The 27,939-nt window shown below is 39.8% G+C and overlaps 6 protein-coding genes and 1 pseudogene across 7 annotated transcripts; 5 read left to right on the top strand and 2 right to left on the bottom strand.

Annotated features, from left to right (window-relative positions):
• The first annotated feature begins 81 nt into the window (after positions 1–81).
• Positions 82–1,629, top strand: LOC106406236 (Golgi SNAP receptor complex member 1-1). Its single transcript, XM_013846855.3, has 5 exons — positions 82–364; positions 571–798; positions 887–1,054; positions 1,134–1,247; positions 1,348–1,629. The coding sequence occupies exons 1-5, from the start codon at positions 326–328 to the stop codon at positions 1,459–1,461; spliced, it is 663 nt and encodes a 220-aa protein (XP_013702309.1). The 5' UTR covers positions 82–325; the 3' UTR covers positions 1,462–1,629.
• A 60-nt stretch (positions 1,630–1,689) lies between these two features.
• Positions 1,690–3,347, bottom strand: LOC106406235 (DCN1-like protein 4). 2 transcript variants are annotated; one of them, XM_013846853.3, is made up of 8 exons: positions 3,189–3,347; positions 2,930–3,089; positions 2,777–2,851; positions 2,560–2,680; positions 2,399–2,459; positions 2,213–2,319; positions 2,043–2,111; positions 1,690–1,982 (listed from the first exon to the last, which is right to left on the bottom strand). In XM_013846853.3, the coding sequence occupies exons 2-8, from the start codon at positions 3,061–3,063 to the stop codon at positions 1,887–1,889; spliced, it is 663 nt and encodes a 220-aa protein (XP_013702307.1). In that variant the 5' UTR covers positions 3,064–3,089; positions 3,189–3,347; the 3' UTR covers positions 1,690–1,886. The 2 variants fall into 2 exon arrangements, with proteins under 2 accessions (XP_013702307.1, XP_013702308.1); XM_013846854.3 differs by having other exon boundaries at positions 2,046–2,111.
• Positions 3,348–4,044: 697 nt separating this feature from the next.
• LOC106406234 lies at positions 4,045–5,143 on the top strand (annotated as a pseudogene).
• A 4,700-nt stretch (positions 5,144–9,843) lies between these two features.
• On the top strand, positions 9,844–16,179 carry LOC106403323 (mediator of RNA polymerase II transcription subunit 15a-like). The gene is made up of 12 exons (XM_048766411.1): positions 9,844–10,125; positions 10,466–10,586; positions 10,715–10,826; positions 10,958–11,075; positions 11,175–12,572; positions 12,671–12,741; positions 12,958–13,032; positions 13,345–14,658; positions 14,782–15,126; positions 15,216–15,422; positions 15,516–15,604; positions 15,720–16,179. The coding sequence occupies exons 2-12, from the start codon at positions 10,474–10,476 to the stop codon at positions 15,925–15,927; spliced, it is 4,050 nt and encodes a 1,349-aa protein (XP_048622368.1). The 5' UTR covers positions 9,844–10,125; positions 10,466–10,473; the 3' UTR covers positions 15,928–16,179.
• A 118-nt stretch (positions 16,180–16,297) lies between these two features.
• Positions 16,298–17,739, top strand: LOC106403328 (ATP synthase gamma chain 2, chloroplastic-like). The gene has a single exon (XM_013844171.3). The coding sequence runs from the start codon at positions 16,514–16,516 to the stop codon at positions 17,651–17,653; it is 1,140 nt and encodes a 379-aa protein (XP_013699625.1). The 5' UTR covers positions 16,298–16,513; the 3' UTR covers positions 17,654–17,739.
• LOC106403325 (pyrophosphate-energized vacuolar membrane proton pump 1) lies at positions 17,729–21,617 on the bottom strand. The gene is made up of 7 exons (XM_013844168.3): positions 21,224–21,617; positions 20,437–21,011; positions 19,693–20,072; positions 19,530–19,616; positions 18,396–19,137; positions 18,263–18,322; positions 17,729–18,193 (listed from the first exon to the last, which is right to left on the bottom strand). Exons 1-7 carry the CDS (start codon positions 21,480–21,482, stop codon positions 17,987–17,989), a joined length of 2,310 nt encoding a protein of 769 aa, XP_013699622.1. The 5' UTR covers positions 21,483–21,617; the 3' UTR covers positions 17,729–17,986.
• Positions 21,618–24,642: 3,025 nt separating this feature from the next.
• LOC106403633 (uncharacterized protein At4g02000-like) lies at positions 24,643–25,206 on the top strand. Its single transcript, XM_013844448.1, has one exon. It carries the CDS (start codon positions 24,643–24,645, stop codon positions 25,204–25,206), a length of 564 nt encoding a protein of 187 aa, XP_013699902.1.
• The last annotated feature ends 2,733 nt before the right edge of the window (positions 25,207–27,939 follow it).

Genomic DNA, 27,939 nt, shown 5'->3' with positions numbered 1-27,939 from the left:
AAACCGAAATCCGATTAGACAAAACCGAAACCCGATTGGGAGGGGTGAAACAGAGGATCAGGGGCCCACAATCTTCGTCATCCTGGAGTTACTTACTGGTTACGTAAAAATGGAACCGACACGAAGAAAATTATGTCTGCGTCTCCGTACGAATTCTCTTCTTCCTCTTTCGATCTGACCCGGTTTTACTTGTCTCGTAATCGAATCAATTGGTTCGCCTCGCATCTTCGAGGGGGAACTCGAAGGCTTGGTTACGAGCAGGAGGAGGAGAATAAACCTTGATCTGATATAAAAAGGAGAGATTTTGATTGATTCATAGTAAACCATGGACATTCCTAGCTCTTGGGATGATTTACGGAAACAGGTAATATTCTTCTAATTAGAAGCTAGTGTATATTTCTTTAGGACAGATCACTAGCGTCTGAGATCTTTGAATATTTGGTTTGGTTTTGGGGGCAGCTCTCAGTCTCAGAGATGTTTTATCGTTCTTTTAGATTTAACTGCAATGTTTAATATGCAATCGCCTGATGATACTTAAAATGAAGATGCTCTGTTTTGAATATCCCACAGGCTAGAAAAATTGAAGCTCAACTTGACGAGCAGATGCATTCATACCGCAGACTTGTTTCCACAAAGTCTGACGGTGAAGAGAGTGATCTCGAAGCTGGGATTGACTTGCTTTTAAGGCAACTTCAACAAGTTAATACTCAGATGCAAGCATGGGTTTCTTCTGGTGGCTCAGAGATGGTCTCTCATACCTTAACTCGGCATCAGGAGATCCTTCAAGATCTCACACAGGTAGTGTTCCATTTAATAGTTGCACTTCAATGGAATATATGTTATATTTCTTGTTCCTGTATATGTATGACTCAACTCAAAAATGCAGGAGTTTCATCGACACCGCTCCAGTCTTAGAGCGAAACAAGAGCGTGCTTCACTTCTTGAGGACTTTAAAGAATTTGATCGGACTAGACTAGACTTAGAAGCTGGGGATGGGTCGACAGAACAAGCACTGCTCAAAGAACATGTGGGTATCAACCGCAATACAGCGCAGGTACCGTTTGCTTAGACTTTACAGCTGTATATCACACACACCTTATGTGAACTGACTATTATATAAAACGGTAGTACAGATGGATGGTGTCATTTCACAAGCCCAGGCAACACTCGGTACACTTGTGTTTCAACGTTCAACTTTTGGAGGTATCAACTCAAAGCTTAGCAATGTCACGAGTCGTCTACCCACGGTACAAAGACCTTTCCTTTCTCTTTTGTTTTTTGCTCTTTGATTTCTTTTTGTGTGGCTATGTACCTCACTCTGCAATACTATGGTTAAACCCACTGCAGGTGAACACTATTCTGTCAGCTATAAAGAGGAAAAAGTCCATGGATACAATCATTCTTTCACTCGTTGCGGCTGTATGCACATTTCTCATATTCATCTACTGGTTATCCAAGTAAAATTTGCACATTTCTTTCTGGTTTTCCAGTGATGTAAATTTGTTTTGTCATCATCTATGTTCTAGTAAAAATAAAGATCAAGAACATAAATATTTTGTGTACAGCAAGCAAACTTTGTCCCTATGTTTCCAGTTTAGAAGAGCTTATACAACCAATCTGTTTCTCTCATCGTATACTAGATTTTTTTTAGCTGTGTATTATGTTGCAACATTGGACCAATTCAAACACTGGATAGTAACACAACTGGATATAATATTTGAGAACATAATGTGTTTCCCCTCTTTTGAAGTGAAATCACATGTAACGAAATGTATTTTTGCTGATAAAGTTTTAAAGGAAGAAAACTGAAATAAAATTTTGCTGAATCTGTTTGTTGAGCCCAACGATCCTGCAAAGACTTGAGGAACAATGTGTTAAAGCTTTTTTCAGGCTTGTTTTTCACGAATCCATTCCACAAAATTGTTGAGGACCAACGGCCATGCAAGCCCTGGACTGTATTCCGACATGTCCGGGAAACTTATCTGTAAATGTTACTAGTTAGCTGATGAAACTGCCAAGCCGGGAACTAATAGGAAACATACCACCTCATTGCAGAACCTGTAAAAGCCCATCCATTGATCCATGTTTATGACTTTGTAGTCCTTTTGGATCTGTTTTTCAAACATAAAAAAAAAAAACAAATCATGAAATTAGAATGTGATTATTAAATATTCGGGACATGAGAAAGTATGAGATTATTGAGTGTGCAGACCTTTAAATACTCGACAAAGTAGTCAACTTGCGGTCGGAATGTAGATCCCATGACGGTATCTAGGAGTTGACATATAGTCTCTATATCTGTACTCTCCGGTTTTTCCTCTGAATTGAGAAGTAAACAGACATCACACAAACACAGAAAGGTGATAAATAAGCCGTGACATACAAATATAATGTTTACCTGTTAAAGAATAGCGAAAGGCGTAAGCATAGAAATCTGCAAAATTTGATGGCGTCCTGACCTTAAAGAGACAGTAAAAAAAAAAGCGTTAGCATGGTTGAGTGGTGAGAAGATGACAACGAATATAAGAAAAATAAAACGAAAGCATAAGAACTCTGAACCTCTTTCTCTAGCTGGGGAAGGGCTTTCTTCAGTTCATCAATTGTATCAGCTCTTAAAGCCTTAAGGCCTCTTGTCCACTCTTCATGTGTAATATAGCCCTGTTTCTCAGCTTTCATTGTCCTGCAATGTGAGATTCAAAGTTGTTTTAGGGAAATGTAATTGTTGTTAAAGAACTATATATTAAGAAAATGTTCCATGGATCAAATAGTAAAGTACCAAGCAAGCATCAAGAATCTGATATCTGTACGAGAGACATCCAAATCTGAGCAAAGTTTCTCTATTCCTGCAGGGCTGTTCAGGAAACATTATATTAGAGAGAAGCTGGAATGATACTAAACGGAGCTATCGAAAGAAGAGTCAGTTACTTACTCAATGAGATTAGAACTTGTATTGGAATACTTATGAAACACGTCAATAAGATGATTCACTGCCTTTTCCAGTTCCGTAAGCGGAGCAGCAGAAACGATAGTCATGACGAAGCAGAAACGTTTAATACAAAACATAGTGATGATTTACAGTGGAGCTTCAACTGTTCAAACAAAGATCATACATGTTATTCTATCACCACCACCAGCCAATCACAGGCTGATTATGATTTTTTCAATCCAAATTTCAACATAATACTTACCTTTAAAAGCCTTAGACGGATTTGGGTCGATGATCCGCGGTGGAACCGTGGAAGAAGATGTTCTCCTGCTACAACAAACAGTATAAAATCTATGGTTGCCTGTGATTTGGCGTTCCAATAAGTCTATTATAGTCATGATTAGGTTTTCTAGTTGCCTCCAAAAAGTAGAGTGTCCACACTTATTATCTGAGTGCAGTATCACTCACATTTTGACTTTTTCATTATGGGTCACTTCCCACTTGGAAGCAGTGGTGGAGCCACATTGTATGAGAGGGGGGCATTTGCCCCCAACAACTTTTTAAAATTCCATGTAAATTACTGAATAAATTAATACATCCCTATTGTTTTGATCAAATATACGTTTGATCCTGACTAATTTTACTCGTGCTCCCAACAAAAAAATTATCTGCCTCCGCCCCTGCTTGGAAGGCACAAAACTAGAGAAATTGTGGATTTTTTTGCTCTTATGAGATAAACCGGATGTAAACATTGATAGAAAATGTATATGGTGTATGAACAAAAAAGATATTCTTTCATTTGATAAATGAGATTCTTATTAAAAGGAAATATTAGGTATTTAGTCATGAAAAAGTGGTTTCTAAGCACAAAGTGACTTTGTTATGTAATTGCAAAATCAAATTGTAACTTTATCTGTAATTTTTTTTTTTTTTCAATTTTTCATCCATTAAATTAGATCAGATAATTTTTATGAAAAAATGAAAATATTGAGTTGGCAAGTAGAAGACAAGTGTGAGTGATGTAGATTATGGTGAAGTTGTTTCTGACTCTTCTAATTGGTCAGATATCTATCCACGACAGCCTCTGAGATTCTCATTCTCATCATCTACTGTCCCCACTAAATCTCCTCTCTGTGTTTCTTTTTGCTCAAAAAAAAAAAACACACAAAAGCAGAGGAGACATATTAGAGATCTTATGGCAACGGCCGTCTCCGGAGCTGTGATCAGTGGACTTTGTTCTTCGTTCCTCTCCGGAGGCAAGAGTAGTGCCGTCGCATTAGGAAGCGGTGTAACCTCTGGAGCTGCGAGAGTTGGCCGGAAAACTCTGATCGTCGCCGCTGCCGCCGCTTCTCAGCCGAAGAAATCGTGGATCCCCGCCGTTAAAGGCGGCGGCAACTTCCTCGACCCTGAATGGCTCGATGGCTCGTAAGTCTATAAACTCAATTCTCTCCGTTACTTAACATTAACAATCGACAATGATGATTCTTAGTTTCCTGAACGATCATTTTGCTCGTAGCTCTGTTTTGTAAAGTGAATCCTTTTTTAAAGTTTAGAACTTTATGAGTTAGTTCAATATGAATTGTTTTTTGACAGGCTACCCGGAGATTTCGGGTTCGACCCATTGGGTCTCGGAAAAGACCCGGCTTTTCTGAAATGGTACAGACAAGCAGAGCTGATCCACGGCCGGTGGGCGATGGCGGCGGTTCTCGGGATCTTCGTCGGGCAGGCATGGAGCGGCGTGCCGTGGTTCGAAGCCGGAGCTGATCCACGCGCCGTTCTCGTTCGGGTCACTACTCGGGACGCAGCTGCTTCTCATGGGTTGGGTGGATAGCAAACGGTGGGTCGACTTCTTCAACCCGGATTCTCAGTCCGTTGAGTGGGCGACGCCGTGGTCGAGGACAGCAGAGAATTTCGCTAAGTATCCCGGTGATCCGTTGGGTCTGGCTGGGAAGACGCGTGGCGGTGTTTACGAGTCGGATAGGGAGAAACTGGAGAGGTTGAAAGTGGCGGAGATTAAGCACTCTAGGTTGGCGATGCTTGCTATGTTGGTCTTTTACTTTGAGGCTGGTCAGGGGAAAACGCCTCTAGGTGCTCTTGGTTTGTGACTTGTGAGCATGTATGTTTGAGTCTGTAGTTAAACTTGATTGTCACCAAGTCATGAGTTTAGCTTCCGAAAAATGTAAACTTATATCATGGAAAGGTGTTTATTCTTTTCTTTTTTTAACACAACCATACAAATCTCTTTTCCCATCTTCTTTTACCATTACTATCAAAGTCCAGAGTCCAAATCTTTTATACTTTTACTTGTTGCACGAATAGGAGGAACTCGTATGCATTCGAGATCAGGTAAAACAACAAAAGAGCAAGTAACAAGTCGTTAAAGAAAATGCAGCAGGTACTAAACATGATCACTCTTTTGAAAAGACAACACAAATCTTTAACAAAGCGCATCTATGTGCAGGCTGAATCAAAAACAGAATGATGATATATAACTACAACACAGCCGCCATTAGCCATTAGCCATCAAACATCAGTATTCTTTTATCAGCAACACGTTAAAGACTACGCATAACTGTAAGAGCATGATAAATAGGGAGTTCTTAGGGTAGAGTGGGGTTCTTAACGGAATATAAGAACCCCACCCTAAGAACCTTCCATTAATCATGCTCTAACTAAATATATGATGTGGTAATTCTATAAATTGATAATCGTCGTCCCCTGCCATTGCCTCTGCGGAAGGACAATAATTACAGTGGAGACGAGTTTGAAATATTTTTGAGTTTTGCTATATGCTTTTTCTCACAAGTATTAGGTTCAGGGCCTGCCGTGAGAATTAAGGGGTTATAGGCGATGTATTGAAAATTTAAGCTAATTTTTTTTTTTTTTTACAAATTTGGAGGTTATAAAAAAATTTGTGAAAACTTTTGTCAATATAATTTTCTTCAACAATTTTGGGAGCTTAATATCAATGTTTCGTAACCGGCTATGAGATTAGTTGTACCGAGTTTTTTCTCTTCCCTTGCCTTCCTTACATTTTGATTTTATGGTTATGAATGGAGATATTTAATTCGCGGATTTCACTGCGGATTTCGAAACTTTACTGTAAAACGCTTTAATGTCACCAATCACATAGTAGTTGCTTCTTTTTTTTTTGCGGTTTTCCAAACAAGTTAACAAAAACGCACATGACTTTCGATGTCTCACAGATATAAATTGTTAATATGAATTCCGCGAAAGCAATAGAAATGCTGTGGTTTCTCAAAAAACGCACACATTTATATATCTATCTACTAGGGTCGTCCCGGGCGTATTTTCCTATATTTTTTTGTTATATGTCTGATATTTATATTTTTTTATACGTATATATAGATATGTGTTATAAAAATATATTATGTTAGGCAATTTTAAAATTATTTTCATTGTTCTGTATAACGAAAAATTTTAATAATAAAAACTTTCTTTTTCGGTGTTTCAAAAAAAAAATTGCTATTTTTATTATTAAAAGCTATGTATAACATAATGAGCAAAATGAAAAAAATAATGAATTAAATCTTAGATAAGGTCTGAATATATTTTTTTTATCTTTCTTATTTATCTTTAATGTAAAATAATTGTTAAATATACACGAACCAAATTTTACTTTGGCTTTAGAACCAATAGTTTCGTAATTTTTAAGGGTCTTAGAATATCTATTTTTTTGAAGTTTTTTCTCCAACATGTCCTACATATATTTTTGAACGATAGTCATAATTTTATTTACAATATTGTTATTTTATTGAACAAAATAGTTATTAAAAAATTATATATTGTGGTTAAAATTCTATATTATAGTTGTTTTGGATGCCATATGATAATGCATGATATGACTTTAGCATTTTTCTTTTTTAAAAATTAATACAAATTTGGAATTAAATATTAAAGTTTCAATACTTGTTAATGTAGTTTCTAAATTAACATACTTAAGTATTTTTATATGGTATATAGTTTAATTTAAATAATATATATATATTCTGAGTATCTATTAAATGAGACTTTATAATCATAAGATTTTATAATCATTTAAATCTTGTTATAACAAAATAAAGTTAAATCACTGCTCACAAAATTTTCAATGTAGGATTTTTTAATATTTTGACTAATTTATAGTCGTTTAAAAATTCAAATATAAGATAAAAGGATGTTCATATCTTTTTATAATATAAATTAAACTAAAAGGATGGAAGATACAAAATTGTTCTCAAATCTTTATTTATTAAAATATTATTATCATATATATTAATTATATTAGGTAATTTGTAGTATTTATTTAAGACAATAATGAAAAATATTTTTTTCGTATACTATGATGAATTTGATAATTAGTTTAATAAAATTCATAATATATGTTTAAATAAACTATATATTTTTAAAAAGATTTTAAAAATCATCTTAGTGATGACGTAGCTACTTTAATAATAGTAGATAAAACGATAAGTCTACATTGCTTAAGTGTATTATAAATACTACAAATTACTGTTTTTAAAATAGTGACAAAAAATATTTAAATTTGCTCGGAGGGTTCTTTCGATAACTTGTTTTTTGGTGGTTTGTCGTCATGTTCGATGGGCCACATGGATGTTCTAAGTATTTTTTTTTAACATATGGTTTTCTTAGATATTTATCTACTTTTCCTTGTTTTATTTATTTTATCTTAAGTTTAATATCTAGCAAGGACACAACAAAATATAATGGATTAAGATACATATATTCTTTATACATTTTGTTTTTACTCTTTACGGCATTTTGTTGGCCAACGCATAGTTTTAGTTTTGTATAAAATGAATTTTATTACTTAGATAGAATTTTTTTTCTTCTTTTGGTGGGTCAAATTACCTTCGTAAAAAATGAGTAGAAAGTGCTAAATAAAAAAAAGTTGCATCCAACCAGCAAAAAAATGTTCGAAGCATCAAAGAAAATGTTATTATGAGAGAGATGTGGCGTAAAAGGAAATTAAAATTTATATATAATATCCTTCCTCTCCTTTTCTTCTCCTCCAAATCGAAAGCCCTGGCTTAATTTTTTTTTACAATTCTCTCGATTTTGGAACTGGGTTTCTCCAGATCTCCCTCTGTTATCTTTGTGTCAGGATCCGTCTCCTCCTGGTGCACCGGCGAGTTTTTTCTCTCTAATCGGCGATTTCGTAATGACATCTGTTAATGGCTTCAATGCCAACTAAAAAGAAAAAAGGATTTGAATTTTTTGTAATCAGCTCAGGTTAGGCGGAGGCAGGAGGTCGCTGAAGCTGGACGCCGTAAGGTAGATTTAGATCATCATATCATCCATGCCCCTTTTGTTCGATCTTTGAATCACTTGAAATTCTCCATGATTATTAGAACTGAGATTGTGTGTTAATTTTCATGGGATTCAGCTTGAGCAGTTTCGGAAGCAAAAAGCATCGCAGAGTCCACCACCGCACAGCCTAATGTTGCTGATTCAGATGGATTTGATGTTCCACCTTCAATCTCTAATGAAGCTCCGTTTAACACCAAGTCTCCACTTTCTTTTCGACATGTGTTATCTTCACCCAAAGAAAGATGGAAGCAAAGAAAGAAGCCAGAGAGATGATTTCGAGATGAAAAATACTGACATATTTATATCCGAAAATACACCGCCTGATCGAATTAATGGGAGAGTTATCATGAAAAAGCCACAAACTCGAACCGTATCAGAGATCTAAGAGAAGCTCAGTCGTTGCAAAGTTGCCGCATGAAAAAGACTAACGCCACTTTTTCACTGCATTAAGTATAGGGTTTCCAAGAATGGGTCGGCGGGCCTCACACAGAATATGTAATTTGTAGGCCAAAACCATATAGTTTTACGCACATAGTTAAAAACCCATCAGATTCTTAAATTAAATGAAGCGCAGCGTTTTGAGCCAGCCGGACACGTGTCGACGTCACAGAACATGATTTTCTGATGTGGATGACGACGTGGCAGCTTCACAGGAGAGAAAACATGATTATATGATAATAGATTATTATTTTGATTTGACACCAAATATATTGTAACTATAAATGAACTATACGTATTCTATGTACATCCTTCTAAGCAAACTAAAGACACCTACATAAGCATTTCTGTGTATAGGTTCTTCATGTATTTATCTCTCAAACATGTTAACCCTAGTCTATAAATTTCAAATAAAAACAATTCAATTATAATATCATATTACCTAAAATGAAAATAAAATTCTTAGAAAATAGTTTATATTCTGAAACAATTTATACTGTACATTTAACATTAAGAAATTAATATTTATTTTACAAAGTTGTAGTCATGTTTTTATATAGGCAAAAATTATTGTTCGACAAGATATATAATTTGTTTTATATAAAAACTTTAATATTTTTATGAATATATATAAGGATTTAAAATTTGTTATATAGAATTTTTTATTTGTTATTTAACACTTTATTTACAATATCTTTTAATTTGTATTTATATTTTAAAAAATAGTAGTTAAATTTATATTGATATATCTTTATATACAAATTTTTATTTTAGATTAATTTTAATATTTAAAATTATAAAAATGAAAATATTATGACATTGTCAATAAGAAAACAAATTAATTTCTAATTGTGTTAATATATTTATTTCATTATTTTTCTAATAAAAACCGTATCTTTTGTCAAACCTGCATTTTTTTTTTTACCAAATCCGCAGTTGTCCCGCAAACCACACGAATCGCAGTTGTACCGTACTGCACTTAAATTTCGCACCGGTTATACTATTAGAATTGCGGTTACCAATCGGAGCCTATGCTGGTCAAAAGATTACATGTAATTTAATAGTGATTAATTTATCTATTACATAGCTGATTTTGTTTGTTTTTGAACAATACATAGTTGATCTTTAGTGGAAGATTCTCGTACACAAACGTTTTAATAATACACACAGTTTGCCGGCAAGAAAAAGGTGAAACACCAACCAATAAAAACAATTTATTTATTTTGCAAATATTCCTAATTGGTATGCTTTAAAAGAGCTAAGACAAACAAGTTTCCTTCCTCAGATCTTATATCAGTCAAATTCATTTCTCAATCAAGCTAAACCCTAAATCCATCTCCCAAAAAAATCATTTCTCAATCAAGCCGTAATCGCCGGGAGCAACCGTTACCCCCAGACGCGAAATCGCCTCGATAGTCTCTGAATTTGAGGTGAAATTTTTCGAATCTCGCTTTTTTCGATTCGCCTTTTTAGATGGTGGTTCTCGATTGAGCATAGATGAACTTTGTTGGTGTGATTGAATATGCTTATTCGCTTTCCTGGATTCTCTTTTTGTGATATGCTACTTTGAGCTTTGAGTCTGTGGCTTTGTGCTACGAGCAGCAAACAAAAGAGTTGGTTTTTGATCTGCATAGGGTTGATGATGATTGAGCAAGATTCTGCTGATTCTAATCCATTTAGTGTGGAATGATGGGTTCTTCTTTGTTTTGATTGGGTTATAATAAGTCTATGCTTACTATTTTTTGTCCTTCATGGCATGTAAACGTGTAGGACACTTGATGGATAATAACAATTGGAGGCCTTCCCTTCCAAGTGGAGATCCTGCCATGGAAACAGGTGACTGGAGAGCTCAATTGCCACCTGATTCACGCCAGAAGATTGTCAACAAGATGTAAGTTTTAGTTTTACCTGGTGTTATGTCTCTTTCATCAGACAATACAAGGTTGATATGGTGTTATAGTTCCTTAACTAATAATTATATTTTTTTTTCATACTTATTTTACTTTGCCACTTGCGCAGAATGGAAACACTAAAGAAGCACCTTCCATATTCTGGACCAGAAGGGATTAACGAGCTCAGGAGGATTGCTGCCAGATTCGAGGAGAAAATTTTCAGCGGTGCTGTTAACCAGGTAATTAACAGGCTGCTGAATCTTTTTTTTGGTTGCTTCGTTAGTGTTTGGTATAATATAGATGTTTGCGCCTCGCTGACTAGGGAGACTAAATCCATGTATTTTTGATTTTCTTTTATTTCGACTTTCAGACTGATTACCTTCGGAAAATATCCATGAAGATGCTGACTATGGAGACTAAATCGCAAAATGCAGCTGGCTCTTCCTCAACTATTCCTACCGCTAATAATGGCACATCCATGGATTCAAGTAATCACAATTGTCAAGCATGTTTTGCTTAACACTGTTTATCCGGTTTTTGGATGGCCGTTTCTCTAATTTTATGCTGTTTAACCTTTCATTGAATAGTGCCCACCAATCAAGGGAACCTTCTTCCGGGAACGTTACCAAACAATCAATCTCAAGCACCTCAGCCGTTGCTGCCCCAAACCATGCAGAACAATACAGCCTCTGTAATGATGGGTTCTTCTGCTTTGCCATCCTCCATGCCGCCGGTTTCTTCCATGACCCATAATAACGTCGCAAGCGTTGTGAACCAGAATTCCAATATGCAAAATGTAGCCGGAATGTTGCAAGATTCATCTGGGCAACATGGCCTTTCATCGAATATGTTTCCTGGATCCCAAAGGCAGATGCTGGGCAGACCGCATGCTATGTCTTCACAGCAACAGCCACAGTCACAGAGTGCACAATATCTTTATCAGCAACAGCTACAGCAGCAACTTCTCAAGCAGAATTTTGGGTCAGGGAATGTTCCTAACCCCAGTTCGCTTTTGCCATCACACATACAACAACAGCAGCAACAACAAAATGTGATGCAGCCCAATCAAATGCATTCGTCTCAACAGTCTGGTATTCCAACATCTGCGACCCAGGCCTCCTCTGTGAGCTCAGCTCCTCTACAGGGTCTCCACACAAATCAGCAATCAAGTCCCCAATTACCTGGGCAGCAGACTACGACACAGGCTATGCTTCGTCAGCATCAATCTTCGCTGCTAAGGCAACATCCGCAATCACAACAAGCCTCTGGAATCCATCAGCAGCAAACTTCATTGCCGCAGCAGTCAATTTCTCCTCTACAACAGCAGCAATCCCAAATGATACGGCAACAAGCTGCAAACAGCTCAGGCATCCAACAGAAGCAGATGATGGGACAGCATCTTGTTGGGGATATGCAGCAGCAGCAACATCAGCAAAGGCTACTGAACCAACAAAATAATATGATGAACATGCAACAGCAGCAGCAACCGCTGCAGCAGAAGCAACAGCCACCGGCCCAGCAATTGATGTCTCAACAAAACAGCCTTCAGGCTACGCATCAGCAACCACTGGCCACTCAAAGCAATGTTAGCGGATTGCAGCAAAGCAATGTTACCGGATTGCAGCAACCACAACAACAGTTGCTCAATTCCCAGGTTGGCAATTCGAACTTGCAGACTAACCAGCAGTCGGTGCACATGTTATCACAGCCAACGGGGATGCAACGAACACATCAGGCTGGCCATGGCTTGTTTCCTTCTCAGGGCCAACAGTCACAGAATCAACCATCCCAACAGCAGATGATGCCTCTTCAGTCGCATCATCAGTTAGGTTTGCAACAGCAACCTAATCTACTACAACAGGATGTGCAACAAAGGCTACAATCTTCAGGCCAAGTCACAGGTTCCCTGCTTCCACCTCAAAATGTCGTGGACCACCAGAGACAACTATATCAATCCCAAAGAGCCCTTCCAGAGATGCCATCATGTATGTTTTTGCATCCTTGTGAATACTTTAGGTTCTCATATTTTGCATAATCTCTCAGCAGGATCTGATGTTGAACAAACTCAATTTTATTATTTTAGCATCGCTTGACTCGACGGCACAGACGGAAAATGCAAACGGAGTTGATTGGCAAGAGGAGGCTTTCCAGAAGGTAATTTTCTCTTTTTAAGTTGGTAATGTTTCGGCTTCTTAGTCTTGCTGTCAGCAGCCAGAAGTATTTGAGGTAGATAGCATTAGGCTGCTATACCTTCACCAATTCTTTCCACGCTTATTAAATCTCTAAGAGATAGATGCAATAAGGCAGTCGATCTAACATACATATCTCCGTATGAGTAAATCGTATGACCATATTGCTCGTCTTTTGCAGATCAAAACAATGAAAGAGGCGTACTTGCCAGATCTTAATGAAATCTATCAGAGAGTTACAGCCAAGTTGCAGCAAGTAAGTTTCTATTTTTTACTTGGAGAATTGTTTGCATTTATATGTCCTTCGAAATAGTAGCTAGTACCTAATGAATTCATTTCAAAATTGGTTCGATATTGCAAACGAAAATCATACAACTTTGGAATCTTGTTGTCCATTTAAACAAAAATGCTCTTGAGGCTCGTATTCTTACACACTATCCGGTAGAAAGTAAATATCGGATATCTATGTTTCTTCCCTAACCCACATCGGTGGTAGCTTGCATCTATACGATTGTTTCTTTTCTTGTTGAGTACATTCCTTTTTTCTTGTTTTTTTCCTCTCGAGCAGGATTCTCTTCCACAGCAACAAAGATCAGAGCAGTTTGAGAAATTGAAACAATTCAAGACAATGTTGGAGCGAATGATACAATTCCTATCCGTTTCAAAGACCAATATCGTGCCTGCATTAAAGGATAAGGTGACTTTTTATGAGAAGCAGATTATAACTTTCTTAAATATGCACAGACCGAGGAAACCAGTACAGCAAGGGCAGCTTCCGCAATCTCAGATGCAGCCCATGCAGCAACAGCAATCTCAGAACGTTCAAGATCAGTCTCATGATAGTCAAGCAAATCCGCAGATGCAATCAATGAGCATGCCGGGTTCTTCTGGGCAAAGGGCACAACAGAGTAGTCTGACAAATATGCAGAACAGTCTTCTATCATCTCGTCCTGGAGTTTCAGCTCCACAGCAGAACATTCCCAGTTCCATGCCAGCTTCTAGTCTAGAGTCAGGCCAAGGAAATGCACTGAATAATGCCCAGCAGATTGCCATGGGATCCATGCAACAAAATACTTCTCAACAACAACAAGTAAATAACAGTTCTGCATCTGCTCAAAGTGGGTTAAGCACACTGCAGTCTAATGTTAATCAAACCCAGTTAAGTTCCAGTTTGCTTCAGCAACAACACATGAAGCAACAGCAAGATCAACAAATGACGCAGCAGTTCAAACAGCAGTTTCAACAGCGCCAGATGCAGCAGCAGCTAAAGCAGCAGATAATTCAGCAGCAGCAGCAACAGCAACAGCTACAAGCAAGACAGCAAGTAGCGCAAAATGATATGAATGATTCGACAGCGAGGCAGGGAATGAATGCCGGCCGTGGGATGTTTCAGCAACATTCTCTGCAGGGTCAGCGTGCTAACTATCCCCTTCAACAGTTAAAACCTGGATCCCAGCTTCCTGTTACGTCACCTCAACTTATGCAAGGTCAATCTCCTCAGATGATACAACAACATATGTCTCCTCAGATCGACCAGAAAATTGCGATGTCATCTGTCAACAAGACGGGAACTCCACTGCAACCTGCAAACTCCCCCTTTATTGTCCCATCTCCTTCAACCCCCTTGGCACCGTCCCCTATGCAAGTTGACTCTGAGAAACCTTCTGGAGCTTCTTCGTTGTCAATGGGAAATACTGCACGCCAACAAGCAACTGGCATGCAAGGTGTAGTTCAGTCCCTTGCGATTGGCACTCCAGGGATCTCTGCCTCTCCTCTCCTTCAGGAGTTTATTACTCCTGATGGAAATAATTTAAATCCTTTGATAATTACATCTGGAAAACCAAGTGGGACTGAGCTGCCTATGGAACGCCTTATCAGAGTGGTAAGTAACATTACTAACTTTTGAAGATTATATATTGCAACAGGATAGCGTTATTGCTGCCATCTCTCTTTTGTAGTAGAAACATTGTTCTGGTCACTGATGTATGCTTTCTGTTGTTTTCAGGTGAAGTCCATCTCACCACAGGCACTTTCTTCTGCAGTAAGTGACATCGGATCTGTTGTAAGCATGGTTGATAGGATAGCTGGTTCAGCCCCAGGAAACGGTTCAAGAGCTTCAGTTGGCGAGGACTTGGTTGCAATGACCAAGTGTCGTCTCCAAGCAAGAAACTTTATGACGCAAGAGGGAATGATGGCGACCAAAAAAATGAAGCGTCACACAACCGCGATGCCATTAAGCGTTTCTTCATTAGAAGGAAGCGTTGGTGACAACTACAAGCAGTTTGCATGTTCGGGAACATCTGATCTGGAATCTACTGCGACTTCTGATGGCAAGAAGGCAAGAACTGAGGTATGGTTTTTTAAGTTAAGACTTCCCTTAGATTCAGAAGCACAATGTTTCAACTTTAAATATTATGAGGACTCAATCTTGGACTGCAGACCGATCATGCCCTTTTGGAGGAAATCAAGGAGATAAACCAGCGGCTGATAGATACAGTTGTTGAGATTAGTGATGATGAAGATGCTGCTGATCCTAGTGAGGGAGCAACAGCAAGGAAAGGGTGTGAGGGAACAACAGTAAAATTTTCGTTTATAGCTGTTTCTCTCAGCCCAGCCTTGAAGGCTCATCTCTCATCAACCCAAATGGTAAGCATTAGCATGGTTATATCGTTAAGATTCTGTGGAAAAGAAATCATTTCAATTATCCTTAATTTCAAATATGTTGTGTGCTTCTGTCAGTCTCCTATTCAACCATTGCGTCTGCTGGTACCTTGTAGCTACCCCAACGGCTCTCCATCTCTCCTGGATAAACTCCCGGTCGAAACCAGGTACAGGCAAAACTTTTACCATAGTCCAAAGTCAGCTCATGTCTCTAGAAACATCTCTATAAGAAACTGGATCATCTTCTTAGCTTAACTTAACATGGCGTGATTGCTTGCACAGCAAAGAGAACGAGGACCTTTCGTCCAAAGCTATGGCAAGATTCAACATTTTGCTAAGAAGTCTGTCACAGCCTATGTCGCTCAAAGACATAGCCAAGACATGGGACGCTTGCGCTCGGACGGTGATCTGCGAGTACGCACAGCAGTTTGGTGGTGGAACTTTCAGCTCAAAATACGGTACATGGGAGAAATATCTAGCCGCTTCCTGAATCTCTGATGAGGTCTCTTTCATCATGCCGTAACGGTAAACTCTGTGATTTACTGGTTGTCAAAAAGTATTTAAATCATGTCAAAACTGTAGAAAATCCCACGTTACCCACCGTTTGTTGTATAGTATAAGTTTGTATCTTCCAACGATATGATTGGGAGCTTTATCTATAAGTCAAAAGCTTATATGTTGTATAACTGAATATTATTTTTCAATTATCTTGTTCTGTATTAATGAATGTTTTTCATGGGAATGTTTGTTCTGTATCAAAATCCACCAAACTCTACGACTTATAATTTAAGACGATGATGATAGTCTTTCATGGGAACAAAGACACCACCAAACACCTGCTTCATATAAACCTGATGCAATCTCCCAAAGAGCTCCTTCTTGATGGATTCAAAGGCCATTCGGGTTATTTACAGGAGGACTGAGGAGACCGTTAGTCATAAGGATAGCTCTATGTTTTTATAATAAGCCCTCGTAAAACTTTATAATTACAAAAAGAGCCCTGAAGTTCTCTTTCTCTACACTTATCACCTCAAAGAGGATCAAACCTCAGATCTCTCGTCTTTCCCAAACGAAAAATGACAGGTTCGATCTCGACCTCATGGCTCTTGCCGTCTCCTACGAACTCAAAATCCTTTTCCACCTCAAAGTCCATCTCTTTCCCACTCACTACAAACCCACGACGAAGCCCAGATCGATTCCCCTCGAGATCTCCGTCACCCTCACTCCAAATCCGAGCCGGAATCCGCGAGCTACGAGAACGAATCGACACCGTGAAGAACACTCAAAAGATCACAGAAGCGATGAAGCTAGTCGCGGCGGCTAGGGTTCGCCGAGCTCAAGAAGCCGTGATCAACTGCAGACCTTTCACCGAAACCCTAGTCGGGATCCTCCACTCGATCAACCAATGCGCTCAATTGGAAGACATCGACTTCCCTCTCAGCAACGTTAGGCCCGTAAAGAGAGTTGCTTTAGTCGTCGTCACCGGCGATAAAGGCTTGTGCGGTGGTTTCAACAACGCAGTGATCAAGAAAGCTAATGTTAGAGTTGATGAGTTGAAGCAGAGAGGGATAGAGTGCGTTGTGGTAAGCGTAGGGAAGAAAGGGAACGCTTACTTTAGCAGGAGAGATGACGTGGAAGTCGATAAATGTATCGAAGGAGGAGGCGTTTACCCCACGGCTAAAGAAGCTCAGGTGATCGCTGATGACGTGTTCTCGTTGTTTGTGAGCGAGGAGGTGGATAAGGTCGAGCTTGTCTACACAAAGTTCGTGTCTTTAGTGAAATCCGATCCTGTGATCCACACTTTATTACCGTTGACAATGAAAGGAGAGTCTTGTGATGTGGAAGGAGTGTGTGTTGACGCTATGGAGGATGAGATGTTTAGGCTGACGAGCAAAGACGGGAAGCTTTCTGTGGAAAGGAGGAAAGTTGAGGTTGAGAGGCCTGAGATTTCGCCGTTGATGCAGTTTGAGCAGGATCCTGTTCAGATTCTTGATGCGATGATGCCTTTGTATTTGAACAGTCAGATTCTGAGGGCGTTGCAGGAGTCTTTAGCGAGTGAGCTGGCGTCGAGGATGAGCGCTATGAGTAACGCGACGGATAATGCGGTTGAGTTGAAGAAGAGTCTTACGGTTGCTTATAATAGGGAGAGACAGGCTAAGATCACTGGGGAGTTGCTAGAGATTGTTGCTGGAGCTGAAGCTCTTAGAGGGACTTAGTTAGGAAACTATATTTGTGTTAAACCATTTGTTGTTTGTGTAACAATGTCATGAAAGAATAAATACATCATCTAATGCCGACAAAAGACTGATACTTAAATCTCATTTGTCTCGAAGAAGAACAAAACAATACTCAAGTACTTGGTGGTTTTCTTAAATCTAAGACAACACAAAAAGAGATAGAAACATCATTTGGTTTGGTTCTTTAAATGAGCCTCATCAACAAAAAAAAGAGAGTTTGTAACCACCTATGCAAAAACAAAACAAGAATGGTAAAAGGACTTTTGAATCCATCTTCATCATCATCTTTCTTCTTCACTCAAGAGTTCGAGTTTAGAGGTACTTGAAGAGGATACCACCATGAGTGGCAAAGAAGGGAGCAAAGACAAGAGACTCAACAGCCATGAGCTTGATCAAGATGTTCAACGAAGGTCCTGAAGTATCTTTCAATGGGTCTCCAATAGTGTCTCCAATCACAGCTGCCTTGTGTGGCTCTGAACCCTTTGGTCCAAGACTCTTTGCGTGCTCTGATACACCCGCCTGAAACACAACTCTCAATAATTTAATGACTTGATTTGACTTGAGCTGTAAGAAAAAACAGTTATGTACCTCAATGTACTTCTTGGCATTGTCCCAGGCACCACCAGTGTTAGATGCAGAGATAGCAATCTGTTTACATACATGAACATTAATGAGCATATGTTTTAAGTACATTTAGTTTATTCACATAAAGACTGTATACCTGAACACCGGAGACAAGGGAGCCGGCGAGGACACCAGAGAGAGTCTCAACACCAAAGAAGAAACCAACAATGAGAGGTGTGAGCATAACGAGGCAACCAGGAGGAATCATCTCCTTAATAGAAGCATCAGTAGAGATCTTTACGCACGTGGCGTAGTCAGGCTTCGCTGTACCTTCCATGAGTCCAGGAATAGTGTTGAACTGCCTGCGAACTTCTTCAACCATCTTAAGCGCCGCACTTCCCACGCTCTTCATCGTCATAGCCGAGAACCAGTAAGGAAGCATTGCACCAACAAGCAGCCCAATGATAACCTTTGGTGTCAAAACATCAACGGTGTGGACTCCCGCACGGCTCACAAAGGCACCGAACAGAGCCAAGGAGACCAACGCAGCAGAGCCAATAGCGAATCCCTTTCCAATAGCGGCAGTGGTGTTTCCAGCTGCATCAAGAGCATCAGTTCTTTCGCGGATGCGGTGGCTCATTCCAGCCATTTCAGCAATACCACCAGCGTTGTCACTGATGGGACCGTAAGCATCAATCGCTAAACCGGTGGCGATGGTGCTGAGCATCCCTAGAGCAGCGACGGCAACACCGTACATAGCAGCGAAGCTGAAGCTGACGAAGATACTGACAGCAATGGCAAAGATTGGGATGATGACGGATTTGTAACCAAGAGCTAGTCCGAATATAACATTGGTGGCTGCACCAGTTCTGCATGAATCTGCAACATCTTGCACAGGGCTGCAAGAACAAAAAGGACACATAGAGTTTGTCACTAGCCCCTCAGTTTCAAAAAAATGAATGTTTTAGGAAAAAAAAGAAAATTGTTTCAAAAGATATATTCTTGTATCTTCAATGCATTTAAAAAAAATGATTGATTGTAAGCTTCAAAAAAATTACTTACATTTACTAAATTTTTATTGGTTTAGAATTATGGGAAAGATAATTGCAAAAATATAAATTTAATACTAAAATCTCCTATGTTTTATTAAAGGAAATTTTCAATTTTACCACAAGTTTGATGCCACTTTTCAACTTTACACTTAAAAAATAAATTACGTGTAAAAAATTTAAAACATATATCATTTTGAAAGAGAATGGAGTAATCAAATATGGTGAAAGTAGTTTCTTACCTGTATGCGTTGCTAGTGTAGTACTCAGTGACAAAACCAATGATGAGTCCAGCCCAAAGACCAACACAAACACATAAGAATAGCTGCCTGAAATCCAAAATTGTGACACACAATTAGACTAATGCACCGTATAGATTCACAGATGCAGTTAGAAGGGTCTTACCAGTTCTGAACGACCTTTTGTGTTCCAAAGTTGAAGATGGTGAAGGAAGAAGGCAAGCCAACGTATGACACAATAGCAATCCCAACAGTCATGATAACAGTTGAGATGATGAGCTGGTTCTTCAACGCAGGCTCAATCTCCTTAACAGCCTTAATCTCAAAGAAGTCAGTGGCGAAGAGAGTTGTGATCAAACAAACCAAGATACCCATTGAACTGATGAGCAACGGGTAGCACATGGCAGTGAAATCATGGTTGATTCCAAAGGAAGAGATGGAAGCAACAACAAGTGCAGCACATGATGCTTCAGCGTATGATCCAAAGAGATCAGATCCCATACCAGCAATGTCACCAACGTTGTCACCCACATTATCAGCAATGACCTGTAACATAACCGACAAAATTAAGACGAAAAAAAAAACAAAAGCAGGGTCTTGTCTAAACATGGGCATTTATCCGGAACAAAAAACCGAACCAAAATAAGAAAAATAACTGGCACCGCTATAAGAATTTTTAAAATACAGATTATGTACATAAAATATCAATTATATTTAGTTTTTAAATTACTAAATATCCTAAAAAACAATTATCCTGAGCTTTTACATATTATCCAAAATTACCAAAAAAAGCAGAATAACTGAGAACCGAATTTTGTAAAACTATATCTCTAGAACCCAAAAAAAACCTGAATCCAAAACCTCGAAAACCCATATATACTCTTGTCATACAGTGAAAAGATGTACTTACAGCTGGGTTCCTTGGATCATCTTCTGGAATATTCCTCTCGATTTTACCGACAAGATCAGCACCGACATCAGCTGCTTTTGTATAGATCCCACCACCAACACGTCCAAAGAGAGCCATGGACGACCCACCAAGACCATAACCAGTAATAGCCTCAAAAAGACCTTCCCAGTCATCACCGTAATAGATCTTAAACACATTAATAGTAACGTAAAGCACCAATAGACCACTAGCAGCAAGAAGGAAACCCATCACAGCACCGGACCTGAACGCAACAATGAAGGCCTTCCCAACGCCCTTTCTAGCTTCCAAGGTGGTTCTAGCGTTGGCGTAAGTGGCGATCTTCATGCCGAGGAAGCCAGAGAGCACAGAGGTGACAGCTCCGAGGACGAAAGCAATGGTGCTGAAAGCTGCGGTGGCTAATGCTGGCTTGCAGGTTTTGGTCTCGTCGTAGGTGCACGGCTTGTTCTCCGTGCTGAATCCTTCGACGGAGCCGAGGAAAACGAAGATTATAGCGGCGAAGATTACCATGAAGACGCCAACGTATCTGTACTCTGTGAATAGGAACGAAGTTGCACCTGTTACCAAACACACACCAATCAGATCCCAAAGTTATTCACTTTTAAGCAAAAAAAAAGAAAAGAAAAGTTATTCACTTTTCCTACAAGACAAGATTCTGTTATGTTCCAAAACGTACTTATCATTACAGGACCTAGGAGAATGAAACAGAGCCAGATCTAAGACAAACAATCGTGAGATCTGAATCCAAAGTTTCACGAGATCTCTTTACCTTCGGAGATAGCTGTCTGAATCTCGGCGCATTTGGCGACGACGCTTTGGTCGTTAACACCTTCCTCTTCCTCGATAAGGTAATCTCCGTAGCCATTCTTCGAACCTCCGGAGGAAGAAGACGATGCGCCTTGGTCAGAGGAGACTCTCACGCGAGAGACGATGAACCATTGAAAGAGGGAGAAAGCGATGCCGACCACCGCGCAAACGGGAACGAGGATCTCCGTCCAGAGCTCCGGGAGAAAAGCTGACGCCACCATCGAAGATAAGCTCGCGAGAGAGAGCGAGAGAGAGAGAGAGAGAGAGAGAGAGAGAGAGAGAGAGACAACAACAAGAACAGAGAGAGAGAAAGATGGGAAGTGATTCGATGAGAAGAGAGATGAGAGACTTTAAACGAGTGATGATGATACCGTGTCGTTTTTATAACACTACGAAAGTCTTAATCCAGTACGGTTAGTTACACCGTGATATACGCTACACCCCCCTATGATTTTTTAAAAATGTTTTTGATAAGAAGGCGCGTGGATGTGACGATGCGAGTTGTCTGAACACAGATCTCGTTTCAGTCAGTTGTTTCAGACACGAACGCCATTGGCCAATTCTCGCCGTTGATTTTAGAGCTTAAAACAACGGCTACGTGTGCATCATCAATACGTTAACATCCCATTCTATCGTGAAGTCTACGTGGTAATTGGTAAATACTACTACTAATTAGTTTTCTTTATTTTGACTGATTGAAATTAAATAATGAGTTAGGTGCATGATTTAGGCTTTATCGAGGGAAATTGTATTGTATTTATGGAAAATAATTCTTTTTATCGTAATCATCAAATCATTTAGCCATTTATCTATGGTATATTCGAGTATTTATGGAAACTAATCACTTTACCTTATAGAGTGTGTGTGGACAAATTAGATTCTCATCATAGTAATTTTAAAGAGGGGGGGGGGGGGGGGATTCAGTGTACATAGTATGATTAAATGATTTGATGATTAGGATGAAATGGAATAGATAGTCAATAGTATTTCAGTTTTGTACAACATAAAATATCGAGCGTATTAAATTTTTTTTAAAGAAAAGAGTAAAACTTGTATTCGTTTTATGGGAATCGATTCTACAGTAGGTTTAAGTTTAACGTTGTACTAAATTAAGCAACGTATAAAAAGAACATTCGAAGATATTCGTTTTATCTTTGATTCGACGTTGTACTAAATTTATGTCGGCATTTGTTCGATTAGGTTTGATTCCGGATCTTTTATTATTTATTTCATCTTCATACGAGGGAGCGTATAACAAGACACCATGCACCACACCGTAATTAATGTAGAGCAAGAATAGAATTGTTTTTCTTTTTAAGAATAGAAATATGTTTTGACGAGCAAGATATAGTGGTGGATGTGTGTTGAATGGTGTGCAACCCTCCAATCGGATACATACCTTTTTTTAATAAAAAAAACTATTTAGTTATTTTTTGTTAGCATTATTTACTTTTCTTGCATGAGTGACTAGTAGTGACCACTCATGCTTTATCTTTTGTTCCCTTTTGCTAATGAATCATGCATGAGTGACTAGTAGTGACCACTCATGCTTTATCTTTTGTTCCCTTTACGGACTCAGAACGAATGAGGCTATTGCGAAGCAATACATGGCCTTAAAGACCGACATGTCAAAGGCTTATGATAGGGTGAAATGGTCCTTCTTGGAAGCGCTACTAGAGAAGATTGGGTTTAACAGAAAGTGGGTTAGCTGGGTGATGTCTTGCGTCAGCACTGTCTCTTATACGGTTATGTTAAACGGCCAGACACATGGTTTCATTAAGCCTGAAAGAGGGATTCGCCAAGGTGATCCCATGTCTCCATTCCTCTTTATACTGTGTGCTGAAGCTTTAGTACATGTCCTCAACAAAGCCGAGAAGAAGGGTGATCTACATGGTATTAAGCTTGGACCACAAGGACAAGCAGTCCATCATCTTTTATTTGCGGATGATAGCCTCCTGATGTGTAAGGCTTCTAAAGAGGAGAGTGCAGTCATTGTAGATTTTCTTAAACGCTATGGTGAAGCTTCTGGACAGGTGATAAATAAGCTGAAATCATCTATCATCTTTGATGCAAAGATACCAGAACAAGACCGGGCTGAGATCAAACGAACCTTGGAGATAGACAAAGAGGGAGGAGATGGAACCTATCTAGGACTACCTGAATGTTTTCAAGGGTCAAAGATTGAGCTGCTGAACTTTATACGAGAAAAGCTTCATGGGAGATTGAATGGGTGGTATGCAAAAGCTCTCTCGCAAGGAGGAAAAGAAATCCTATTGAAATCCATTGCACTTGCTCTCTCGGTTTATGCCATGTATGTTTTCAAGCTGCCTAAAGATCTCTGTGATAGACTAACAAGTGCGATGGTGGAATATTGGTGGAGCAGTGGTTCAAACCGAAAGAAAATCTCATGGGTAGCCTGGCAGAAACTTTGTAAAAGTAAAGAGGATGGAGGCTTGGGTTTTCATGATATCAGCAGATTCAATCAGTTCTTACTTGCTAAATAGGCATGGCGCATTCGTATGAATCCTGATTCGCTTGTTGCCAAAGTTTTAAAAAGCAAATATTTGAATAATGGATCCTTCATGGAGTGTGGACTAGGGTCACTGCCCTCCTTTGCTTGGAGAAGCATTCTCCACGGTCGATAATTGCTAGAGAAGGGTTTGATTAAAAGAGTAGGAGATGGCACTACCACACATGTATGGACAGAAAACTGGATCATGGGTCCGCTCCCAAGACCACTAATGTACCGTATGGATGCTACAGTTGATCTCACGCTTAGTGTATCGGACCTCCTTATCCCAAATACAAATCTTTGGGATACATACAAGGTGAGGAGATTGTTTGTTGAAGAGGACGCCAACACCATTGTACACATGAGAGTGGAAAGGTTTCATCCTGATGCTGTGTCGTGGGGGTTTACTAGTCATGGTAATTATTCATCCCAATCTGGTTACAAACTTACAGAGATTATCATCAACCTAAACTCTCCACACCCCACCGGCTTACCTCCTGTGGAAAAAATGTTGTGGAGAAGTATATAGAAGCTTCAGACTACACCTAAGATAAGACACTTTGTGTGGAGGGCTCTGGCTGGAGCATTAGCCATCTATGATCAGTTATGTTCACGTGGATTACAAGTTGATGCTACATGTAAGGTATGTGGTGTGGGACGTGAAACAATATGTCACACTCTGTTCTCTTGCAAAGCAACTCAAGACGTTTGGAGAACAGCGAACCTTCCTATGCCTCCTCTTGGTTTGTCTGCGAACTTTGTGTTTCTAAACCTGCATCACTTGGTTGCTTGCACGAAGAACAAGGACACGCCATCAAAGCTCATGCAGAGCATACCATGGATCCTGTGGCATATCTGGAAAGCAAGAAATGGTCTGTTATTTGAGAAAATCCGTCTCTCTCCATCTGCTATTGTCAACAAGGCTGAGGAGGAAGCTTGTTCCTGGTTCACTGCAAACCACTCAGTTCAGAATGCACCACAAAACCATCATTTCGAGTCCCCTCACCCTATCCAGAGACAGGTTCCAGTTCATCTTCGAGAGGGAGGAGGATCTACTGACAGTGCTGAAGGACAGACCATGGTCATACAACCACTGGACCATGGTGTTAGAGCGTTGGAATCCGAATCCCCCAAAGGATTTCTTAACAAGTTTCGAAGTTTGGATACACATACGCAATATACCGGTCATCTACTACACCACTGATACCATGTATGAGCTGGCATCCAAGATTGGTAAGGTGGAGGAGATTGCCTACGATCCAAAAGTCTCTCATAAGACAGAGTATGTGAGAGCGAAGATAACTTTCAACACTGAGAGCCCAGCCCTGGACGCTAAGAACCTTATTATCCCTTCTGATGAAACGGTCATGATACATTATGAGTATGAAAAAGTCCACAAAAAAATGCTTCCATTGCCTCAGGCTCACGCATGAGAAAGCTGTATGCCCCTACATCAGAAGAAGAAATCATGATACGTGGGGTAAGGAGAGAAGCTCTGCCTTGGTCCCTCTGCCTCAGGAAAACCATCTCCGTTTACAGGGAGAAAACAATAACCGTACAGGACCTCCGGGCTTTCCAGTATTGTTCCCAGAGCTGTCAGAAGAAGATAGAAGAATGGCAGTTCAGTATGTGTCTCATGCTGATGAGACTGAACGTATGGCACGTATTCAGAGGTTTAAGCAATCCATTGAATAATCTAAACATGAGTCTTCAGCTCGTCAAATGAAGATAACTCATGATCTAAACAAGGGGAAGGGCCACATGTTCAATTATGATGAGGAATCATCGAGGCTCCAGAGACGTAGCATTCATGGTGATAAACTGGTTATCTCGGCGTTAGACCACTCCCTTCACGGTGAACGCTCTGATGATAATTCTCAAGATCTGAGTTGCAGTTCTAGACCTCTCATGAACAACACAACGATATTTAAAGTGGGGACTGGAGGACAGTCCTTATCTTCCGGTGTTGGTAAGTCGGGAAGAAAGGCTCGACGTTGCCCTCCTGCATGGCAAAGACGTTCCGGAAACACAATTGCAGATAGCAATGCACAAGCGGATTCCTCAAGTCAGGACGGCTCTGCTAAACGTAAGGCTGAGAACCGTGCTGCACAAGGTGCTAGCAAATCCTCAAAAACCAACTCTACTACGGTGGCTTCCGGTTTGAAGCCGCTGCCATCCCAATGAGCGTATTGAGTTGGAACTGTCGAGGAGCAGGAAGCTCGGAGACAGTTCAATATATCCGGGAAATCAGAAGAAAATTTTTCCTGGATTTTTTGTTTTTGATGGAAACTAAACAGCGACGTCGGTATATGGTGAATATGAAGAAGGAGTTGGGTTACGATGGTATGACTACAATGGAGCCAATTGGTCTTAGTGGTGGCTTAGCTGTAATGTAGAAAAAGAATTTTAAGGTGGACATTCTTTCTAGAGACAAAAGAATCATTGACCTAAAAATCCAAATGGGTTTGATGGTTTTTTATCTCTCATGTGTATATGGAGACCTTGTTAGAGCAAGAAGAAATAGGGTATGGGAACAACTTTTGGGTATTGGCTTGACGAGAAACGAGCCGTGGTTGCTTGTAGGTGACTTTAATGAGCTAATGAGCAATAAAGAGAAGCTTGGAGGAGCTGTCAGAGACGACTCAACCTTCTGGGACTTCAGACATATGGCTGAAAATTGCAAAATCAAGGAACTCAGAAGTATTGGAAACCAACTATCATGGGCCGGTGTACGAGATAGGGCCTGGGTTCAATGCAGGCTTGATCGGAGCTTCGGTAATGATGAATGGTTCCGTCTCTTCCCACGCGCTCAGATGGAGTACATGGCTCTATGGGCATCGGATCACCGGCCCATTAGAATCAGTTTCGCTGCAGAGAGCAGTACTTTAGATAGAGGAAGGTTCTATTTTGATAAGAGAATAGTGGGCAGAGAAGGAGCAGAAGAAGCTGTAGATAGAGGATGGAACAACAATCATCACAATGAGGATACTAGCCTCTTGGACAGGATTGCGTGTTGTAGACAGGAGCTATCCAAATGGAAGAAAGCTCACAACATGAACTCTAAGGTTCAAATTTTGGAACTTAGAGAGCGACTGGAGTGTGAAATAACAAAGTTATCGCCAGACTTGGAGCTACTGAAACAGATGAAGAGAGATTTAGCTCAAGCTTACCGAGATGAAGAACTATTCTGGAGACAAAGATGCCGTGAGCAATGGCTCAAGGAGGGTGACCGCAACACAAGATATTTTCACAATTGCGTTAAGGGCAGGAAAGTGAGAAACCGAGTATTGATGCTCATGGATAATAACGGGGTCGAGCATTTCTCGGAAGGGGCCAAAGGTCACATTGATGTGGAGTATTTTAGAGACCTTTTTATGAGCACAAATCCATGTGATTTGGAAGCATTATTTGAAGGTTTTGCGGGGCGTGTAACACCTGAGATGAACCAGGAGCTGACTAAACCGGCTTCAGAAGAGGAGATAAAGAAAGATGCTTTCGGTGTGAAAGGATCTAGTGCTCTAGGGGAAGATAGACTTACTGGATGTTTCTACCAAAGTTATTGGCACATTGTCGGACCGGCACTCACTAAGGAAATCATGAGCTTCTTCTCTTCCTCAGTGCTCCCGGCAGGCTGGAACCAAACTCAGTTATGTCTATTGCCAAAAGTTCTCAATCCAACTCTGATGATTGATATGAGGCCAATAAGCTTGTGCTCTGTTCATTATAAGATTGTTTCACGCATCCTTTGCGATCGCTTGAAACCTATTCTGCCCTTAATAGTATCAGACACACAAGGAGCCTTTGTCCCAGGAAGACTAATCTCTGATAATATCACAATAGCTCATGAGATGGTTCATGCGCTTCATGCTAAAGAATCAGTGGCGAAAAACTGTATGGCCATTAAAACCGATATGTCCAAGGCATATGATAGAGTTGAGTGGTGGTTTATGGAAGCTCTGTTTGAAAATTTGGGTTTTGATAGAGTTTGGATTCGATGGGTGATGACATGTATATCTACTGTGTCTTATTCGGTCCTGCTCAATGGTCAATCACATGGGTTCATCAAGCCTGAGAGAGGCAATAGGCAAGGAGATCCCCTGTCTCCTCTCCTATTTATTTTGTGTTCTGAAGCTCTAGTGCATTCTCTAAACCATTCGGAAGCTAAC

Source organism: Brassica napus, chromosome C8, assembly GCF_020379485.1.
Source record: "Brassica napus cultivar Da-Ae chromosome C8, Da-Ae, whole genome shotgun sequence".
NCBI classification, from domain to species: domain Eukaryota; kingdom Viridiplantae; phylum Streptophyta; class Magnoliopsida; order Brassicales; family Brassicaceae; genus Brassica; species Brassica napus.
Note: the sequence above shows the minus strand (reverse complement) of the source record. Positions and strands in the feature narration are given on the sequence as shown.

Coding starts and splice junctions, on each gene's coding strand:
- LOC106403328 (XM_013844171.3), top strand. CDS start 16,514: ATGACAGGTTCGATCTCGACCTCATGGCTCTTGCCGTCTCCTACGAAC.
- LOC106403325 (XM_013844168.3), bottom strand. CDS start 21,482: ATGGTGGCGTCAGCTTTTCTCCCGGAGCTCTGGACGGAGATCCTCGTT. Junction 21,012..21,223: donor TCAGACAGCTATCTCCGAAG/GTAAAGAGATCT, acceptor GTTTGGTAACAG/GTGCAACTTCGTTCCTATTC. Junction 19,617..19,692: donor CAAAAGGTCGTTCAGAACTG/GTAAGACCCTTC, acceptor TTTGGATTTCAG/GCAGCTATTCTTATGTGTTT.
- LOC106406235 (XM_013846853.3), bottom strand. CDS start 3,063: ATGTTTTGTATTAAACGTTTCTGCTTCGTCATGACTATCGTTTCTGCT. Junction 2,112..2,212: donor ACTTTGTCGAGTATTTAAAG/GTCTGCACACTC, acceptor TTTGAAAAACAG/ATCCAAAAGGACTACAAAGT. Junction 1,983..2,042: donor ACAGGTTCTGCAATGAGGTG/GTATGTTTCCTA, acceptor TAACATTTACAG/ATAAGTTTCCCGGACATGTC.
- LOC106406236 (XM_013846855.3), top strand. CDS start 326: ATGGACATTCCTAGCTCTTGGGATGATTTACGGAAACAG. Junction 799..886: donor TCCTTCAAGATCTCACACAG/GTAGTGTTCCAT, acceptor TCAAAAATGCAG/GAGTTTCATCGACACCGCTC. Junction 1,055..1,133: donor TCAACCGCAATACAGCGCAG/GTACCGTTTGCT, acceptor ACGGTAGTACAG/ATGGATGGTGTCATTTCACA.
- LOC106403633 (XM_013844448.1), top strand. CDS start 24,643: ATGGTCTGTTATTTGAGAAAATCCGTCTCTCTCCATCTGCTATTGTCA.
- LOC106403323 (XM_048766411.1), top strand. CDS start 10,474: ATGGATAATAACAATTGGAGGCCTTCCCTTCCAAGTGGAGATCCTGCC. Junction 14,659..14,781: donor TGGAACGCCTTATCAGAGTG/GTAAGTAACATT, acceptor TGTTGTTTTCAG/GTGAAGTCCATCTCACCACA. Junction 15,423..15,515: donor ATCTCTCATCAACCCAAATG/GTAAGCATTAGC, acceptor TGCTTCTGTCAG/TCTCCTATTCAACCATTGCG.